Source organism: Rhinatrema bivittatum, chromosome 12 (genome assembly GCF_901001135.1).
Source record: "Rhinatrema bivittatum chromosome 12, aRhiBiv1.1, whole genome shotgun sequence".
NCBI lineage: Eukaryota > Metazoa > Chordata > Amphibia > Gymnophiona > Rhinatrematidae > Rhinatrema > Rhinatrema bivittatum.
Window position 1 is genome coordinate 22,532,598 of NC_042626.1, and position 20,414 is coordinate 22,553,011.

A 20,414-nucleotide genomic window follows, 5' to 3' on the forward strand; every position below is an offset into this window, starting at 1 on the left:
AAAGCCGGCAGCCAGCGCACCGCAGTGGTGCGATGGCTGCCGGCTTTCGCAGGCCCGCCCCCCACTTCGCGCCCCCTGCCCCCTGTTACTGCCGGATTTTCTAAGGTCTGCTTAGTTTACCTCCTTAGTTTTAAGTCTTTCAGATATTTTAATGCCTTGATTGACAGAATGAGATGGTGACATGGACCCAAGCTCCCATAATGCACTTGGTTGATGATGTCAGAGTTCTCAAAGCTGGATGAGCATGAATGCCAGGCACAGGGAGAGAGGGCATCCCCGTGTTAATTGATTTGATAAAGTAACTAATCTGGAAAAGGCTGAAATCCTGAAGATAGCTGAGCAGAGCTGAAACAGGAAATAGCCTACAGAGCTGAGTAATATTTAATATTGTGCTTCCCAGGACTGATACAAGGGTGTTAAATGCCATAGGCCAGACACTGGTCCTCGAGAGCCACAAACAAGCCAGGTTTTCAGGCTATCCACAATGAATATGCATGAGCTAGATTTGCATGCCCTGCCTCTGTTGTATGAATATGCATCTATTTCATGCATATTTATTGTGGATATCTGAAAACCAGGCTCTCAAGGACCAGAGTTGAAAGGGTAAATAACTTTTGACTACCACTGCACACTGAGCTGAAGATTTCAAAGTATTGTCCACAGTGACTCCAAGATCCTTTTCCTGGTTGGTTCCGCCTAATATGGAACCCAGCATTGCGATTCTATAGTTTGGATTATTTTTCCCTATATACATCACTTTGCACTTCTCCACATTAAATTTCATCTGCCACTTAGATGCCCAATCTCCTAGTCTTGCAAAGTCCTCTTGCAATTCCTCACAATCAGTTTGTGATCTAACAACTTTTATTAATTCTACAAATTTGATCACCTCACTCATCCTTTCCAAATTATTTATAAATATATTAAAAAGCACCAGTCCCAATACAAATCCAGTGGGCACTCCACTATTTATCATTCTCCACTGACAGAAATGACCATTTATTCCTTCTCTCTGCTTCCTATCCTTTAGCCTTTGTCTCCTATCCCAGGGCTTTTTAATTTCCTGGTGAGTCTTTCATGAGGATTTTGTCAAAAGCCTTCTGAAAATGCAGGTACGCTGAAGAAATAAATAAAAACTATAAAGGTCAAATGTTGTTCCCTCTAGTTCTACCTGGACAATGTATTTGGGAAGGAAATAATTACAAAGGTTTGGCATGTGGAAATTGGGGGAGAGTCTGTGTTCTCAAGAAAGTAGGAATAAAACAGAGGGTTATAGTTTTAGTCAGAGCTTTGTGTTTAGACATTTGACATTTAAAGATTTCCAAGGAGGGTGCAGTCACATTACTTAATTTATTTTAAATGATTGCTTTAATGAAGATGACTTTTTTCTTAATGCAATATATCTGACTAGCATAGTCACTTTTGTCTGCCTGATGTGTAAACTGGAAGCCCTAAGATTGGAGCTCCAGACCTGGTTTTCATATTCTCCCTTTACAGAAGTAAATGATATATATTTTATGGTTCATGTGTCTGAGTACTTTTCTATAACCAAAGATTTAGCAGGCTGCGAGGGAGATTAAAGTTCTGCAGTTGGTGCTGAACTAGGAATCAGAAAAAGTGGAGGTCACCCCAGGTAAGAGCTGCTTTCCATTATTTTATACAGACCAATTGTTTTTCCTTTTCCTCTCCAGTAAAGTATAGAAATGGTGTGCTAAAATGCTTGAAGAATTGCCTAATTCCCTGAGAAGGGATTAAAGTTCTCCAGCACTATAGTAACCAACTCACCCTTGTCAACATATTTGCTGACCCCTTAAAAAAAAAAAATCTAATAGCTTCATATGGGAAGATTTCCCTTTGCTAAATCCATGTTGGCTCTGCCCTATTAATCTGTGTCTATCCAGATGACAAGTAATTTTGTTTTTTTAGAAAAGCTTCTACCATTTTGCCATGTAGGGATGTCAGGGTCACCATGCTGTAGTTACAAGACTCAGGATGCTTTTTATATTCTTTATTTGATTAATATTCCGCTTTTGGGCACTTCAAAGTGGATTACATTCAGGTACTGTACGTACGTGAAATGCTTTTCCATAATGCCAGTGCTTGTGAAATAGGAGGGAAGGAACAGTAACGCCTGTGCTGGAGGGGACTGCAGTAAGTGCTTATAAAGCAGGTGGAGAGGGCACTGGTGAGTCAAGCCCTTCACAACGGTGATTCTGCCTACGGGCCCGGCTCATCCACTTTACAGTGTCTGTGTGACCTCACAGGCCTAAAGCTTAGGAGCAATAATTGATTCTAGTCTGTCTTGTATTCCTCAGATAAAGGCAACCCTAAAATCCGGATTTCATACATTTTGCTTGCTACGGGGCCTTAAGCCATTTTTTTTGCAGCCTGGGAATTTTTTGGCCCATGTTTCAGCTTTTTCTAATATCAGTGTCATAACTACAGCAATGCCATATACTCGGGCCTTCCAGACTCAATGATAAAACCATTACAGCTCTTACAAAATGCCGCAGCTCGTCTTATTACTGGCAGCATTAAAAAGTGATCATATCCCCCCCAGTGTTACTCAACCTCCACTGGCTCCCAGTCCAGTGGAGGATGAAGTACAAGATCGCCACGCGAATATCCAGGCTTTTGGCCATCACTTCACTTCCTTGGGCATACGCATTGTTGCGGGTTCAGAACCCTACCAGGTCACTTCGTTCTTCCCAGAGACCACTGCTGGGCATTCCCTCCGTCCGTCGGGCAAGATTCTGTGAGCTCCTCCACAAGATCTCAGGATCAAGAAATGCTCTAAGGGATGTAAGAGCGCTCTGAAGAGTTCCTATTTAACAGGCCGATTCAGTAAGGGGTAATAGCGGGTTGAAAACGCGCAGCCAACCCCCCCCCCCCCCCCCAACTAATAGCGCCTGCAACATGCAAATGCATGTCGATGGCCCTATTAGGTATTCACGCACGATTCAGTAAGTAAAATGTGCAGCCAAGCCACACATTTTACTTTCAGAAATTCACGCCTGCCCAAAGGCTGGCGTTAATTTCTGCAGGCGCCGGGGAAGTGCACAGAAAAGCAGTAAAAACTGCTTTTCTGTGCACCCTCTGACTTAATATCACAGGGATACTAAGTCGGAGGCCCCAATATTAAAAAAGAACTAAAAAAAATAAAAATAAAAAATTTAAAATCGGCTCGCAGGTTGAAAATCGGACACTCAATTTTGCCGGTGTCCGGTTTCCGAATCCGTGGCTGTCAGCGAGTTTGAGAACCGACGCCGGCAAAATTGAGCGTCGGCTGTCAAACCCGCTGTCAGCCGCCGCTCCTGTCAAAAAAGAGGCGCTAGGGATGCGCTAGTGTCCCTAGTGCCTCTTTTTGCCGCAGGCCCTAATTTGAATATTTTTTTTTACTGAATCGCATGCACAGGAGAGTGGCGACTTTTACTGTATCGGCCTGTAAGCAAGCAATTTGCTAATTATATTTTGATGGTGCTGTGCAGCACGATATCTCTACTTTTATTTGTTTTTATGTTTTGTATGTATTAAATGTAGTTGACATTATGTGTGCATTTACTGTAAACCGCTATAGATATTAGCAACATATAAATTGAAATAAATACATAAATAAATATAGGTTTCAATTCATCAGTTTTGTTTTTTTTTTTAAGCAGAAGTCACTCTTCAGCTGCCTGTGACACTAAGATTGATTTCTCGTGAGAAACAGGACAGCATCATCCTGCTTACTTTAGGTAAATATATGATGATTTAAGGAACTTTCCATACCTATAAATGCAGAAATTAAATAAAAAGTCAGGTAGGGCACATAGAGAAGCTGGGAAGGTCTGGAAGACTAGAAATAGATGAATTTTTCTAAAAGCCAAATTGGAAGGGAGATTGAAGTAAAGCAGCAATCTGGGCATCAGAGGAAAAGACCTATAGGTTGTTTCTTTGTATTTGAACGTTAAGTCTGGGAGAAGTTTTCCCCTCTTCCTGGGTTGTTTTGCTCCCTTGCAAGAGACAGACTTCTTGGACAATTGAGTTTGTTTTGTGATCCTGTAAGGAGAGGGACAATTTCACATTATCTGCCCCACCCACTGTGAAGGGGGCAAATATATCGGCCAAGCCGGGACAGTGCCACCCTCTCTGACTCTTTCCCGCGTACTTTATTTCGCGTCAGCTGACTGCCAGGGCCCGGGCCAACAGCCCACTGAGGAAAAACTGATCAGGCATCCTAACCCACCCGAATAAAACATACTTTGGCAGCCTGATGCGGCTTCCTAAATGGGCCCGCATCCCAAGAACGGGTGAGCACCTGCCTCTTTTTGTGTCCATTTGGCTGGCAGGGAAGGAGGGAGGGGCTCCCTGTGGCCCCGCCTGCTCCCTCGCTCTGGCCGAGGGGGAGTTGCGAAACTGGCGCAGAGCGAGCCAGGTCCCGGGGAGTTCACGTTCCTGTCTCAGGGGGGGTGGGGGTGTGTGGAGCCATCTCCTGCTGCTCCTCCTTCCTGAGGAGACCCCGGCCGGCTGCCCCCACTGCTCTCCCTTCCCTCATGCCTTGCCAGGGTGGGCGCTGGGCATTCCTGCTGGGACTCCAGATCGTAGGTAAGTCACTCGGACTCTCTCCCCTCCCTTGCTTGACCTTTGAGGGCTGCCTGGGACTTGCTGGGAAGCCGGGCGATCGGAAGGCGAAGCGTGCGGGTCGGCGCCGGGAAAGCCGCTGGTTAGGTTGGACAGGTCTAGGTGTGCTAGGGAGGGAGCCTCTTGCCCTGCTCGGGTTACACAACTCTTCCTCTGGCAGGCTCTCTCCTTTCCCCTCCCTTCTTCTTCTTCCTTACTGCTCTGTTTGGAGTCCTTCTACCAAGCCTAGGACTAAAGGTAGCCGCCGATAAGCACAGGCTGCTGCCCACATCATGGCTTTCATGGGCTTTTGCCTCCTCATTCACATTAGAGGAGTTAGTGGCAGACTGGCAGAGGGCTGACGGATCTGCAGTTTCTGGTTATATTACACATAGTTTCATCTTATAGACAACTGGGAATGCAGAAAACGACGCCAGGTAAAGACCCCCCAGACCTGTCCAGCCTCTTTTCCCTGCTTACTGGAAGACTGCAGCTCCTGCTTAATCTTTGTTCCTCCTGGTTCCAGCGATCTTCTCTGCTTCTCCCCCAGTATAACCATTAGGAGGTTATTCCATACTCCATCACCTTTTCTGTAAAGTATTCTTTCTTATGTTATGCCTCATCTCATGACCCCCTTGCAATAGAATTTCTTCGCCACTGAAACTGCTTTTTAAATGCTGATGGGAGAAGGGGTGGTCTATTACTTAGCCTAAACATGGACCGGGACTCAGGAGACCAGAGTTCAAATCCTGCTTCTGCCACTAAAGCTCTTTGCGACTTTATCTCCTATTTCCTCAGGTACCCACCTAGACTGTAAGCATTTTGGGGCAGAGACATAAAAATGTCAAAATATGATGTAGGATTGCACCAAAATACTCATGATGAGCGACTTAAGGACCCTTAAATCCAAGCGGAGGGGGATATGATAGAGACTTTCAAATACCTCAAAGATATAAATAATGCACAGAAAGCAAATCATTTTCAAAGGGGGTAAACTTAGGAGTAACATCAGAAAATATTTCTTCACAGAATGCATGAATGGCCTCCTGGGGAGGTGGTGAACACAAAAACTATAACAGAATTCAGGAGAGCCTGGGATAACTATAGAGGATCCCTAATTGTGGAGAAGTGGAGGTTAAACTAGGGTTCAAGAAGGGTCTGTGATATTATAACAGGAATAGTAAATAGGGTTGCCAACTGGCTCCAGAGTTTCAGGACAGGTTGAACCAGTCCTGGTTTTACCCCATTGCATGCTGGGACTTATTCTGCTTTCTCTATTGCATTCCCTAAAGAAAAGCAAGACTATAAGTGCCTGCATGCAGGGGGTTGAAACCAGGACTGGATCAACCTGTCCTGAAAATCTGGAGCCAGGTGGCAACCCTAATACTAAATGGGCTGCCATAGTCGGTTTGTATGTGACATCACAGCCAACCCTTGCCCCATGGTCACCCAAAGAAATTCATGAGATTCGTTGGCCATGACTTTGCCCACTTTGGGAAGTGCTGCTTCAGAAGCTGCTGGATTTTAGGCATTCCACAACCCTTAACTTTAATTCCCTCGATCTCCTCACCACCAAGGTCAAGTTTACTGGTCTGAGGTTCCCAGCCTGTGTCTTGCTCCCAACTCTCTACGTTCACTCACTGCCTGTGGCTGCATCCCATCCGGCCGCATTGCCTTGTTCACTCACTGCTTTGCTAGTTCTGTCTTGTCTCTCGCTTTCACAAATGGAATGGGGTCTACCGGACGCTCAGCTGCTGCTCCTTACGTCCTTTTCTTTGGGAAGTGCTGCCAGGAAGTATTAGTTCAATATTTCTGCTTTCTCGCTGTCCCCTCCGCACATTCCTTTCCTTCTTTTAGTTTTACAATCTCACTCTGGCACTTTGCCCTTTGCTAACATCTCTAAAAAAGGGCATGTTGTTCTCCTTGTTTTACTTTCTCCTTTGTTTTTTCTCAGCTCCTCCCTCTGGGGTCTCTTCCACCTGGTAAATACTACTCTCTCTGCTCCTACCTTATCAGCCACCGGTTTGAAAAGCCATCCTGGACTCTCTTCCCTTGCTTTTCTTTATTTTCCTAAAGGTTTGTTGCCCTTGCATTGGCTTTGCTTGGTTTCACCTTTTCTTCCTCCCTCCCTCCCTCCCTTCCTTCCAGTGGCAGGGACTCTTGTGCCCCCCCCCCCCCCCATCACAATAAAGCTAGCACTGCTCCGTTCCAATCCCATTGTCTTTCTGGATCCCTTATCTGTCCGGTGATCACTTTTCTCAGTTTATGAGCACCAGGTCCAGCTCGGTTCCCCCTCCCCACTCCCGGTGTAAGCTCTGGAAGATTATCTCCCCTCCCCCCCTACGAAGGGAATCCAGATTCCATAGCTGGGATGCTCTAATGAACAGTAATTCTCCTTAGGTGCTGTGATAGGGACTTCCTTAAATCTCTACCCAACTCTTCTGCCTGTGCTAGAGACAGGTTTCCTGTCTTGCCAATACTGCTTATCCTTTCTTTGTACTTCCTGCATTCCTCATGAACTTATAAAGAGATTTTTTGGCACACTTGTTTGTTCTGTAAATCTGTCATTTGTGAAAAGAAGAGTTCTCTGCAAACAAGATTGTCTGGGAATCAAAGTTTCTTAATCTTGCCATTGAGCAAGGAGCGTGTGAGATCGCTCATGGAAACATAGAAATGAGAGCAGAAAAGGACCAAACGGGCCAACCAGTCTACCCAGCAAGCTTATGGTAGTATCTGCCGTGCCGTGCAAGTCACCCCCACTTTTCATGCAGTGTGTGTCTGTGCAAATCACAATCTGAATAGGATGACGGAGATACAATATTGGTGTTGCACAGGGTGGGTGTGAGATCACTTTTTCTGGAGGGTAGATGGAGGCCACTTCTGCACAAGATGACTGAGATATTAGTGGTGCCCAGCATGGGTGTGAGATTACTCTTTCTGCAGGGTGAGCGTGAGGGCACTGCCTGAGATGCTAGTGTTGCGCAGAAGGGGTGCGGCATGTCCTTGGTGAATTTCCTTCATATTCTCCTTGCAGCTGTCCTGCAGGTCACAGCAGTGGACATATACACCTCTGAGAAGGTGGAGGCTTTGAATGGCACAGACACCAGACTGAAATGTACTTTTGGGACATCTGAACCCATTGGTCAGTCACTAACTGTGACATGGAACTTCAAGCCCGAGAGTGGAGGGCCGGAGGAGTTTGTAAGTACAATTTTCGCATCTTTCCTGTTCTGTAGCTGTTGGGTAGAAATCACCCTTGCCCATTGCTTCAGATCCTTTTGGTTGTTGAGGACATGTTCATGTGGTATTCTTATGGGCATTGTCTGGCTTTGGCTCACTATTTTTTGGTATTTTTATGGGAACATCCTGGATTTGATCTTATAGAGCACAGAAAAATACAGGCACATACCGTATATCGGACCCATGGTATCAGATAGAAAAAGAGGTTGAATTAGCAGAAGTTTGAAACTGTGAGCAGTTGCACCAATCATCAAGACTATAGTGCACTATGGTGCAGAATTCCTGTGGGAAGGCTCTGAGTTTGGCGCACACTATTGTGTGGCATTTCTGTGATGATACTCTGCATGTGGCACACTCTAGTGCGGTATTCCTAAGGGTTCAATCTGGGTGTGAAACTGTTATGCTGATGTTTTGGGTGAGGCAGGGTGAATTCATTAGTACCAAAGAAATGCTCACACCAGAGATGCGTACACCTGGGACTCACTTTATCCGGCTCTAACTCACCCTGGGCCATAAGGTGTATTGCGGGTCTCGTGTGCTTCTCTTTACCCTTCCCCCTGCTAGCAGGGCCCTGCAAGATAGGATCCAAAAGCAGCCTCTGGCTTGGAATCTTATTTTGTGAAGTTCTGGACTGGTTTTCAGGAGGGGCTCTGATACCAGATTTTTTTTTTTTTTTGTATTGGCACATTAAGGAACTAACATAGATCCAAAAGAACAGTAAAAAATAGAATTGCACAGCAATTCACATGAGCCCTTTTTTCTAAAGTCCTATCCCCACATCACCCCAAGTAACAAGTTCTAAGTTGATTTATTGGACTAACTTAATCCATTTCTTGACTAACTTTCAGGATTATTACTCCCTTCCTTAGGTCAGAATAGAATGAGCAAAAGACGACATTACCAGAAAATATATGTGAATCATAAAAAGCCTTCCAGTGATAGTGTGATTATCAGAAAGTGACAGGCTCTTAATGAGATAAGAAACCTCCGAGTCCTTTTTTTTTTTTTTTATAAATTCCAAAGTGTCTGATCATTTTACTTCAAAAGACTTGTGTTTCTGGATTATTTTACATTTTCCTTTAATTATCTTGATCATAAAGTCATTGGCACAGTGGTCTGGTTTGCAAAGTGCTCCCCCTGGAGGTGTCATTTTGATCATCTCTGTTGTGTTTGATTTTCTGTCTGCGTGAGTTGCTGCTTGCATTTAATACCAGTGGAGCCTGCTTCTTCTGCATTGAATAATACACACTAAGCTTAAGTAGGAGCACAAGTAGGATCCCCCTAGGTTGCATGCTTTTCCCGTGTTAACCTTTACTTCCATGTATTCAAGTGGACTGACATGGCAACCATACTGTTGTCTACAAAATCGTTAGCTGAAGAATATCTAGAAATTCTGCATTTACAGAAGTATTGTCACAAAGATTTTTATTTAAGAATTTATATTCTGCTCATGTCTGTCATTCGCAGCAGGTTACATATGAAATGCACATAATAAAACAGTAAAACAAAATAAAGCAATAAAAGAAAATACACAATAAAACAAAAGCGAAACATTTCTGATACTAAAATAAAATTGATGCAAATAAAAGTTAAAACAAAGTAATACTAAGAGACTGGCTTTGAGAATGAACCAAGGGGACAAAACCAGAGTAAAACCATACCTACTAGATCGTATTCTCAGATGAATGTTGAATAAGAGGAAACGATAGGTGACAGGCCTGTATAGATTTTATTTTGGGCATGCACTGCCTCTAAATAAATGGGGTGATTGACCTTCCACATCATCACCAAGCACTGCTTTAAAAGCAATGAGTTTTCACTGCTTTTTTAAAGATGGTAACACAAATCATGCTTCTAATAAAATCAGGATGCTCCTTCTATAACTGAGATCCAGTAACAGGAGAAGCACATTTACAGGGCTCTGACAAATGGACAGAAGGGAAAGAAGGAACTTGTAATAAAAATCGATTGGTACAACAGAGAGTTCGGGTGGGAGCACAGAATTTTAAAATTGAATTTGCCCAAGGTGAAATGTTGAGATGTAACAATTTATAAAGTACCAGAACAATTTAGTAGCAGATACACACACAATATATTTCTCCAACCCTTCATTCCTTCTGGTGCAAGGAATGAAGGGTTGGAGAAATATAATCATGAGAACCAAGTCCACTTAAGATTCTGGCAGCTGAATTTGGTAGCATTTTGTGGGTTTCAGCTAGTAAGAAAATAAAAGGAAGATAAAATAACAGAGAGAACAAGACAAAAAGAAGGTGAGTAGGTCTGAGAGCACTTGCTGCAGTTAATCTAAGACAGATTTATAATAAGTCTCCAGTCTGTTTCCTCTGTGCAGTGATTTCTTTCCACCAGAGAAACATAGTTGAATTTATAACTGGCTTACTACTAAGGCCCCCTGAGCAAGGAACAGCATGTTTCATAGCACATTCATATAAACAAATTATTACACCTTAACCAGAGTGGAACCAGGCTGCTGGCGCTAATTTTTTAAAAAGGAGACAGAGCAGCTTTTAAACTAGAACAAGGGGGAAAGCCGACAGTTGCTCAGCAGTGCATGGTTCGGAGGAAGGTATCTTCGAAGGATACTAATGAAACAGGAGAGTTAGGGCATCCCAACAGAGAGGTTCCAATAAAAGCAAACGTAGTCCAAGTAAAGAATCACCTGAGCTAAAGAATTCCAAATAATCCCTATCAACTGAAAAGCAGGCTGTTAATACAAACAAAAAATGCACTTTGAAATATCTGTATATCAATGCCAGAAGTGAAGTCTAAGAAGTAAGATGGGAGAGTTAGAGTGTATAGCAGCAAATGATGAGATTGACATAATTGGCATCTCAGAGACCTGGTGGAAGGAGGATAACCAATGGGACAGTGCTATATCAGGGTACAAATTATATCATAATGATAGGGAGCACCATCTTGGTGGGGATGTGGCACTTTATGTCCAGGAGTGTATAGCGTCCTCAGGATAAAGATCATACAAGAGACTAATTGCTCAGTAGAATCTATATGGGTAGAAATCCCATGTGTGTTGGTTAAGAGTATAGTGATAGGAGTTTACTACCGTCCACCTGGCCAAAATGATCAGATATATGATGAAATGCTAAGAGAAATCAGGGAAGCTAACCAATTTGGCAGTGCAGTAATAATGGAGGTTTTAATTACCCCAATATTGACTTTGTAAATGTAACATCAGGAAATGCTAGAGAAATAAAGTTCCTGGATGGAATAAACAACTGCTTCATGGAGCAATTGGTTCAGGAACCAATGAGAGAGGGGGCTATTTTAGATTTAATTCTTAGTGGGATGCAGGATTTGGTAAGAGAGGTAATGGTGTGGGGCCACATGATCAAATTTGAACTAATGACTGGAAAGGGGACAGTATGTAATTCTACAGCTCTAACACTACATTTTCAAAAGGGAAACATTGAAAAAATGAGGAAAATTGAAAGGTGCAGCTGCAAAGATTAAAGGTGTACAACAGGCATGGACATTGTTTAAAAATACAATCTTAGAAGTACAGTCCAGATGTATTCCACGCATTAAGAAAGGTGGAAGAAAGGCAAAACAATTACCAGTATGGTTAAAAGATGAGGTGAAAGAGGCTATTTTAACCAAAAAACAATCTTTCAAAAATTGGAAGAAGGATCTATCTGAAGAAAATAGAAAAAAGCATAAGCATTGTCAAGTTAAGTGTAATACATTGATAAGACAGGCTAAGAGAATTTGAAATGAGGTTGGCCATAGAGGCAAAAACTCATAATAAAATCTTTTTTAAAATAAATCCAAACCAAGAAACCTGTGAGGGAGTCAGTTGGACCATTAGATGACCGAGGGGTTAAAGGGGCTGTTAGGGGAGATAAGGCCATTGTAGAAAGACTAAATGAATTCTTTGCTTCTGTGTTTACTAATGAGGATGTTGGGGAGGTACCGGTTCCAGAGATGGTTTTCAAGGGTGATGAGTCAGATTAATTGAACCAAATCACTGTGAACCTAGAAGATGTAGTAAGCCAGACTGACAAACTGAAGAGTAGTAAATCACCTGGACCGGATGGTATACACCCCAGAGTCATGAAGGAACTAAAAAATGAAATTTCTGATCTATTAGTTAAAATGTGTAACCTATCATTAAAATCATCCATTGTACCTGAAGACTGGAGGGTGGCCAGTGTAACCTCAATATTTAAAAAGGGCTCCAGGGGCGAACTAAGAATCTATAGACCAGTGAGCCTGACTTCAGTGCTGGGAAAAATAGTGGAAACTATTCTAAAGATCAAAATCACAAAATATATAGAAATATATGGTTTAATGGAATACAGTCAGCATGGATGTACCCAAGGCAAGTCTTGCCTCACAAATCTGCTTAAATTTTTTGAAGGGGTTAATAAACATGTGGATAAAGGTGAACCAGTAGATGTAATGTATTTGGATTTTCAGAAGGCATTATGAGAGGCTTCTAAGAAAAGAAAAAGTCATGGGATAGGAGGTGATGTCCTTTCATGGATTACAAACTGGTTAAAAGACAGGAATTAGAGAGTAGGATTAAATGGTTAATTTTCTCAGTGGAAAAGGGAAAACAGTGGAGTGCCTCAGGGATCTGTACTTGGACTGGTGTTTTTCAATATTTTTATAAATCATCTGGAAAGGAATACGACGAGTGAGGTCATCAAATTTGCAGATGATACAAAATTATTCAGAGTAGTTAAATCACAAGTGGATTGTGATACATTACAGGAGGACCTTGCAAGACTGGAAAATTGGGCATCCAAATGGCAGATGAAATTTAATGTGGACAAGTGCAAGTTGTTGCATATAGGGAAAAATAACCCTTGCTGTAGTTACACGATGTTAGGTTCCATATTAGGAGCTATCACCCAGGAAAGAGATCTAGGCATCATAGTGGATAATACTTTAAAATCATCGGCTCAGTGTGCTGCAGCAGTCAAAAAAGCAAACAATGTTAGGAATTATTAAGAAGGGAATGGTGAATAAAACGGAAAATGTCATAATGCCTCTGTATCGCTCCATGGTGAGACCGTACCTTGAGTACTGTGTACAATTCTGGTCGCCACATCTCAAAAAAGATATAGTTGCGATGGAGAAGGTAAAGAGAAGGGCAACCAAAATGATAAAGGGGATGGAACAGCTCCCCTATGAGGAAAGGCTGAAGAGGTTAGGGCTGTTCAGCTTGGAGAAGAGATGGCTGAATGGGGATATGATAGAGGTCTATAAAATCACGAGAATCCTAGAACGGGTAGATGTGAATCGGTTATTTACTCTTTTGGATAACAGAAGGACTAGGGGGCATTCCATGAAGTTAGCAAATAGAACATTTAAAACTAATTGGAGAAAATTCTTTTTCACTCAACGCACAATTAAGCTCTGGAATTTGTTGCCAGACGATGTGGTTAGTGCACTTAGTGTAGCTGTGTTTAAAAAAGGTTTGGATAAGTTCTTGGAGGAGAAGTCCATTAACTGCTATTAATCAAGTTTACTTAGGGAATAGCCACTGCTATTAATTGCATCAGTAGCATGGGATCTTCTTAGTGTTTGGGTACTTGCTAGGTACTTGTAGCCTGGATTGGCCTCTGTTGGAAACAGGATGCTGGGCTTGATGGACCCTTGGTTTCACCCAGTATGGCAATTTCTTATGTTCTTAAGTTAAAAGAATAAGAGTGCAGCAAGATTAGCATACAAATAAATTAAAAATTCCATAGTTAAAACAATTAACAGCATCTCTTGCACAAGGGCACTTAATACAATGAATTCACAGAGAAAATAAATGATCATCAAACCCACTGAAATACTGTGTTAAAAAAAGAAAGTCTTTAAAAGTTTACAAATGGATCTTGCATCTCCCTAATGTCTATGCCAGAGACCAGTAACATGCATGAAACAAACAAGCTTTCTTTATGAAAGGAACAATCAAAATAGTATTCTGAGGGGTTGCTATCATGGTCTATAGTTAAATAGCTGCCCTCAAATTATGAATGGACATTTAAAAGAAATCTGTTACCAGAGTGGGAGCCAGTGCAAAACTGGGAACATCCCTTTTCCATCTTGAGAGCCTGTGACACCACAGTAGCACAGTCTGAATGAATGGAGGATAATGAATGTATTTTTTGGAAGGCTGTAATGGCATCCCGCCCTTTATTTAGCCATACTATGTCAGTGATTTCACTTTCTTCAAGAAGCAAATAGTACATCTTTGGCAGCTGCCAAAAGATGGTTCAGCAGTTTCCTAGCGGCATCTCCCAGATCTGTGATGTGCACCGAAAAGAAACCTGCTTGGCTGCTAGGAAACCCCCAGTCTCATTCATGGTTTTTAAATTATACGTTGTGCTTTTGTGCAGAAGTGGGTTAGCTTAGGACATTCCCACCGGATATGTCACATGGAGCCATCCAAGCTACATTCATGCCAGCACAGGGCTGATGCAGTGGGGAAACATTTTTTGTAGCCTACATGGGGTAAGATCCCATCTCGAAACAACTTTATCAGCGTTTTCCAGAGCAGAAGTTGATAGGCTGTAAGAGTGGGTAAATCCAGAAAGAAACGATACAATTGCAGCTTTGTTCACGCCTTCACCATTCCACCGAGTGAATAAATAAATGAAGAAGCAATGCATGAAGGCTGTAGACCTCAGCAGTGCATCAGAGACAGAAGTCTACACTTCCACCTCTGACAGCAAGGCCAGAATTCCTGTAGCTGTTTGCACCTTTATTCATTGTAATATTTCTCCTTTTTTTAATGCCTGGAACTTCCAGCTCAGTTAGAATTGGCTTGCACTGGGCTCTGGCCCCCGTGTGCCTCACTCATGATTAATCTGGGATTTTTGGCGCTGTCAAGCTTTAGCCAGGGGCCAAGCTCCTTCCAGAATCCTGCGATTATAGGCCCTAAATCTGAGCAGTAGGTGTCGTCATTGTGCAATAACTGAGGTTTCCTTCCCCCACCCCACCCCAGGGGCTGGGGACACTTCTTCTGTGGCATCTTCAGCCAGCCCAGGGAGTAGAGGGACCCAAATCCCTCCCTATGGCACCTGGAGCACTGCCACTGACTCATTCGGCCGGCCCCGGCTGTTGTAATGTTTCAAAGTTTGCACCCCGTCCTGCTCAAGCAACGTGAAGGAGAATGCATTTTCTGTCATCCCCAGTCTGATACATGCAAAGATTGGCAGGCGTCGATAGACGTGCGGGTGTTGACATTCTTGGGTGATGCATGCACGCACAAATCTGAACTGTATGTTTAAATCGCATGTGCTTGTTTCTTCATTTACACGCATTTCTTGCTTTCCCTAAATGGCTCTAGGTGAGCTACATAATGAAGAACCAAATATTAAGGCGGGCTACTTTTCCATGGGCCACCCTGTACAATATAAATATACGATATGTCAACAAATCATAATGCAGTGCCGAGCCTTTGTAACATGCTGTCTTCTTCTGGTGTTTCAGGTGTTTTATTACCATGGGCAGGCTTATCCCCCTCAGCTAGGACGCTTTAAAAACCGTGCCATTTGGGATGGCGATGTGAGCCGCAGTGATGCCTCCATCATCATCCGGGACCTGCAGTTCTCGGACAATGGGACCTTCACCTGCCGGGTCATCAATCCGCCCGACGTGCACGGGAGAGTGGGGGAGATCCAGCTGCAAGTGGTGAAGCATGGTAGGTAAACGGATGGGCGTCTGGGGGAAACGTGTGGTGCGACAAACATCTGGAACTGGGCTAGCTCCTGGCAGAGCTCCCCCCCCATGCCTCCTTCCATCGCTGTATTGAGTATGTGTGGCTGTGTCATGAAGCCTTCCATGGGTGTCTTGATGTCCGTTTTTCATTTCATTGTGGTAAATTCCTTTCAAGGTTCATTTCCTGACAGAGAGGACAGATCTCAAGGGAATGCAGAAGGGTGCGTTCAGCTTTATCCACAGTTGTGCGTGCATTTTCTGCTGCCCATGCGGCAAGCAGTTTAAACTGCAGAAAAAATGCGGGCAAAACTATGATTCGGTCTTAGTGCCCCCTGCATGGAAATCCCATGCAAACGAGGGCATTAGTTACTCCCTCCCAACACAGAGAGTTGCACTGGAAATTTAACTCCTGGAAGGGAGGTGGAGTAAACGTCCCAATGCTAGGAGAAGGGCAGAGGTTTCCCTGCTTTAAGGCTTCTGTCAGGCTGGGCAAGGGGATCAGACTCGAGGGCTGCTCTCGCCCTACCGCCTTCAGTAGAAGTGAGAAATTACCGCAGCCCGACTCGGTCAAGCCTGCTTCCAACCCCGGCTCTAGAGATACGGCTGCTCCTTTTGCCCCCATCCCCCCCCAGTGCTCATTTCCCTCTGTGCATCGCCCCGTGTTGGATGTAGAACCCACCCCTGGAAGCAGGAAGGCGAGAGCAGGAAAAAGGAGACAAAACCTTGCTTGAAGACCATTCCTTGCTTGAAGAGGCAGGAAGGCAAACTGAAACTAACTAATGCCTTGTCCGATAAAAAAAAAAAAAGAAAATTCTTCCAACCGCTGTAAAAATGCACATTCAGGAGGGCAGCGGATTCGCCTCTAAGAAGAGCTGAGGCTATGAAGAAGAGCTGTGGAGCGCAGCAGCACCCGACTACCACTTAAGAACTCTCATCCCAAAATGCGCATTCACCCTGTGCTGAGCACACGTTTTGCAATCTGCACGCTTTTTTTTTTTTTTAACTCCCGATGCATTAGCGTACTGCAGCAGGAGTTAAAAAAAAAAAAAAATTAACCCGAGTTTAAAACTGTGCGCTGAAATCCAGCGCTCGGGTTCTTAATGCACAGGTTATTGCACTGGCCCGTCTGTGGGGTGGGCCGAGGGTGTATACGAGGAGGAGATAGGAAACCAGTTTATGCGTGGAGGACTGCTCATGACTTTCTGCCCTTTTTTTTTGTTCCAGTTACTTTCTCGGAGATCCACCTCCTGGCTGTGGTCGTGGGAGGCGCCTGTGCCCTCATTATAGTGCTGGTGGTGGTGGTGATCCTGGTGCGACGCTGCCGGAGGAAGCGACAGGAAAGCAGCACTCCGATATCCGTGCTGGAATGGTGAGAGGCAGGGACTGAGCGGCACCTCGCTCGCTCTCGTCTAAGAGAGACTCCAGCCGCCGTCGGGGAGGGAGACTCGGCCTGTCGGAAGGGGGAGAGCTCCCGCCAGTAAGCGAGGACCGGCTGGGAGGGGGCATCAGCAGGCAATGAGTGGGACTCGGCCTGTCAGGGTGAGACTTCTGCCAGTGAGTGAGTAAGGGAGACTTGGTCAGTTAGCATGAGGTTTCCTAGGCAGTGAGTTGAGTAGGGGAGCGGGGGTGGGAGAGGGGGGGACTCGGTCAACCGGAGCGTGAGAGACTCTCGTTGGGGGTTCACTCATGTGCAGCCTTTGCTTGTTCTGTTGCAGTAAAGAGAAGGAACCATTGAATGAGAAGCCCCTGGACCCTGCAGCCGTCACCACCTAACGGAAGGGATCCTGCCAGGAAACACTGGGACATTGGTACCCCCTTCACAGGCACTGGCAGGGGGGGGGGGGAAGAGGCAGCTTAGTGAGAAAAGAAGCAAAAAATCAATAGAGAGGCATACAGGGTAATGCAAGGGGTAATTTCTGGAGGACCTGGGATTCTCCCTCCCTCACTCCCCCCCCCCCCCCCCCCGGTTCTGCCCAGCTCCTTGTAACAGCTCAAACTCACCGCACAGTCTGCAGGAAATGTCTTACCGCAATGTTTGGAAACTGCAGGGTTTCAGCCACTTGGGGTCAGTACAGATCAGGAGAAGGGAGGTGTGTGTAGCTGTAGCAATTTAGGGGCAGCCTGGGGCCTGTTCGCTGATGGATGGATTCTCGCTGCCACAGTAAGTGGACGACAAGGAGAGCACAGTACCCTCCCTGGGTGTCGATCTTTCTGTGGTCCACTCACTCACTCCTTTCTCTTTTCTGTTCTGGAGTCAGTGCTGAAACCTGCCTGTTTGTTTATTAACCCTCCGGACCAGGAGCGACCCCCGTCAGCTGAGCAGCGCTAGCTGTAGGGTGCCTGACGCAGCCTAAGGGGGCCAGGACATTTGTAAACCGCTGAGCCCAGCTTCCTCACGTTGCACTCCACAAGAGGCTGGATGACCCTCCCCCCCCCCCCCCCCCCCAGCACTGGCCTCCTAATCTCCAGCAGCACTGGTGCCTTATTCTCCCTTTCCCAGAGGTCAAGCATCAACTCCGGCATTCCCAGTAGCAGAGATTCATCTCCAGCTGCGGTGTAGCTATGCAGTCCCCTGGAGGGGCACAGGTGATCCGCTCTGAAGTGCCCGAGAGGCGGAATGTAAATAATAAACCCGCCTCTGACCCTAGCTCTGCTCCCTCTGGCACGGGGCTGGCCCTGCTGCTTCAGGCCAGCGCCCGGAACATTATCTGGCTTATGGCTTCTTTCCTAATCTCTTCTGCTGAAAATGTATTTGCTGGGTGGGTGAGGTAAGCTTGCCTGCCGAGACATGAATGTTTGGTACAGTCGGTGTGCGGGGGAGGGAATAAAATGGGTGGGGAAGCCAGGTGAGAGGAGAGAGAGCAAATCCGTGAGCAGTCTCCTTTGCTGCAGCTGTAGCTCACTGCCGGGAAATTCTTCCAGCAGGAAGCCGTTCAGGAAACTTTATTGGCATGACTGTTTGTACAGATGTTGCCAGGGCTGGTGCAAGTCTGTTTGGCACCCTAGGTGAACCTTTGGTTATTCACCCCCCAACTTATTCTATTGGTAGCAGCTCCAGCACAGCACTCCCTTCTGTCCACTGCAGTGGCTCCGGCGCAGCGCCCCCTTCTGTCCACTGCAGTGGCTCCGGCACAGAGCTCCCTTTAATATGGATAAGTGCAAGGTGTTGCATATAGGGAAAAATAACCCTTGCTGTAGTTACACAATGTTAGGTTCCATATTAGGTGCTACCACCCAGGAAAGAGATCTAGGCATCATAGTGGATAATACTTTAAAATCGTCGGCTCAGTGTGCTGCAGCAGTCAAAAAAGCAAATAGAATGTTAGGAATTATTAGGAAGGGAATGGTTAATAGAACGGAAAATGTCATAATGGTGAGACCGCACCTTGAATACTGTGTACAATTCGGGTCACCCTATCTCAAAAAAGATATAGTTGCGATGGAGATGGTTCGTGCAGTTAGTATAGCTGTGTTTAAAAAAGGATTGGATAAGTTCTTGGAGGAGAAGTCCATTACCTGCTATTAATTAAGTTGACTTAGAAAATAGCCATTGCTATTATTAGCAACAATAACATGGAATAGACTTAGTTTTTGGGACCTTGCCAGGTTCTTGTGGCCTGGTTTGGCCACTGTTGGAAACAGGATGCTGGGCTTGGTGGACCCTTGGTCTGACCCAGTATGGCCATTCTTATGTTCTTACCCACAGCAGTGGCTCTAGGACTGCGCTCCCTTCTTTAGCAGTTGTGGCTCTGGCACAGCTCCCTCTCTGGATCTCACACTGGTGGGATTTTGCTGCCCCCAAAATCTTGGCGCTCTAGGCAACCTCCTAGTTTGCCTAATAGAAGCACCAGCCCTGCGTGTTGCCAAAGTAGTGCATGAAGTGGTTAAAATAAAAGAAAAAGAGAAGATTACATAACAGTGAAATAAAATTACAGGCTACAGAAAGGAGAATAACAAATACAATTCCCAGTATAGCCAGGACAGCCAGAATAAAGGTGGACTGTGCCTTGCTCTTGGGTTATAAACAGTCCCCATCCCTCACCCCTGGTTCCTGTGGTATCTGAAGATTAGATGCTGTGGCAAGAGTTTGAAAATTGTGTGACATGTTTGTGTAAACTTTCATAGATCTACATATTAAATTTTACTTTGTAAGAATAAAGTTTTCTTATATTTAACTCTGTGTCTGGTTAATGTCTTTTTAGTTCTTTTAGAGGGCAAAGGGAATGGGAGGAGGGAGAGGTAGAACGGATCTCGGGGAAGAGGGATAGGAGATTACGCAGGGAGGAGAGAGGGAATCGGGGAGCAGAAGGAAGAGGAATTGGGGAGGGAGGAGCCACCCTCAGATTCAGGTAACTTTATTGGCCCGACAATTTCGCATGTGTTGTCAAAATAATATACAGAATGATTAAAATAAAGGGAGAGGAAAAATGACAAAATTAGGGAAGGTACAATGATCAGGGGCAGGTCTCAGAGGTTTCATTTCTGGCCTGCTGGCAGGACCTCCCCCCCCCTCCCCCCAACCCAGATTTCGCTGCTCTCTTCCTCCCCGCATACTTCTAAAGGCTGATCCCTTCTTTCCCTCACTCACACCCCCCAATCCTTTCACTTGCCTGCACCCCCCTCTCCTGATCCCCTCCTGACCTTGAGGAGGACAGTGGCACCTCCTCCTGTTATCTCCTCCTATGCTGCAGAGGCCAGAGTGTTGCACTTTAAACCATGGGGCCCGACAGTGACCACTGTGCTTCAGAGCGTGACTCCGGCCACAGGCAGCAGAGGACGCAGCCGGACATGCCAGCTGCTTTCCTCCTGATAGCCCCAAGCCAGGACCACAGTGGGTGAGGAAGAGAGAGAGATGTGCCGCCTCCTTCAACCTGGCCCCC

General features: G+C 45.1%; 1 protein-coding gene across 1 annotated transcript; it reads left to right on the plus strand.

Moving 5' to 3' along the window:
* The first annotated feature begins 4,387 nt into the window (after positions 1-4,387).
* Positions 4,388-18,801, plus strand: MPZL2 (myelin protein zero like 2). The gene is made up of 5 exons (XM_029573682.1): positions 4,388-4,587; positions 7,637-7,803; positions 15,307-15,517; positions 16,759-16,903; positions 17,250-18,801. Exons 1-5 carry the CDS (start codon positions 4,536-4,538, stop codon positions 17,305-17,307), a joined length of 633 nt encoding a protein of 210 aa, XP_029429542.1. The 5' UTR covers positions 4,388-4,535; the 3' UTR covers positions 17,308-18,801.
* Positions 18,802-20,414: the final 1,613 nt, after the last annotated feature.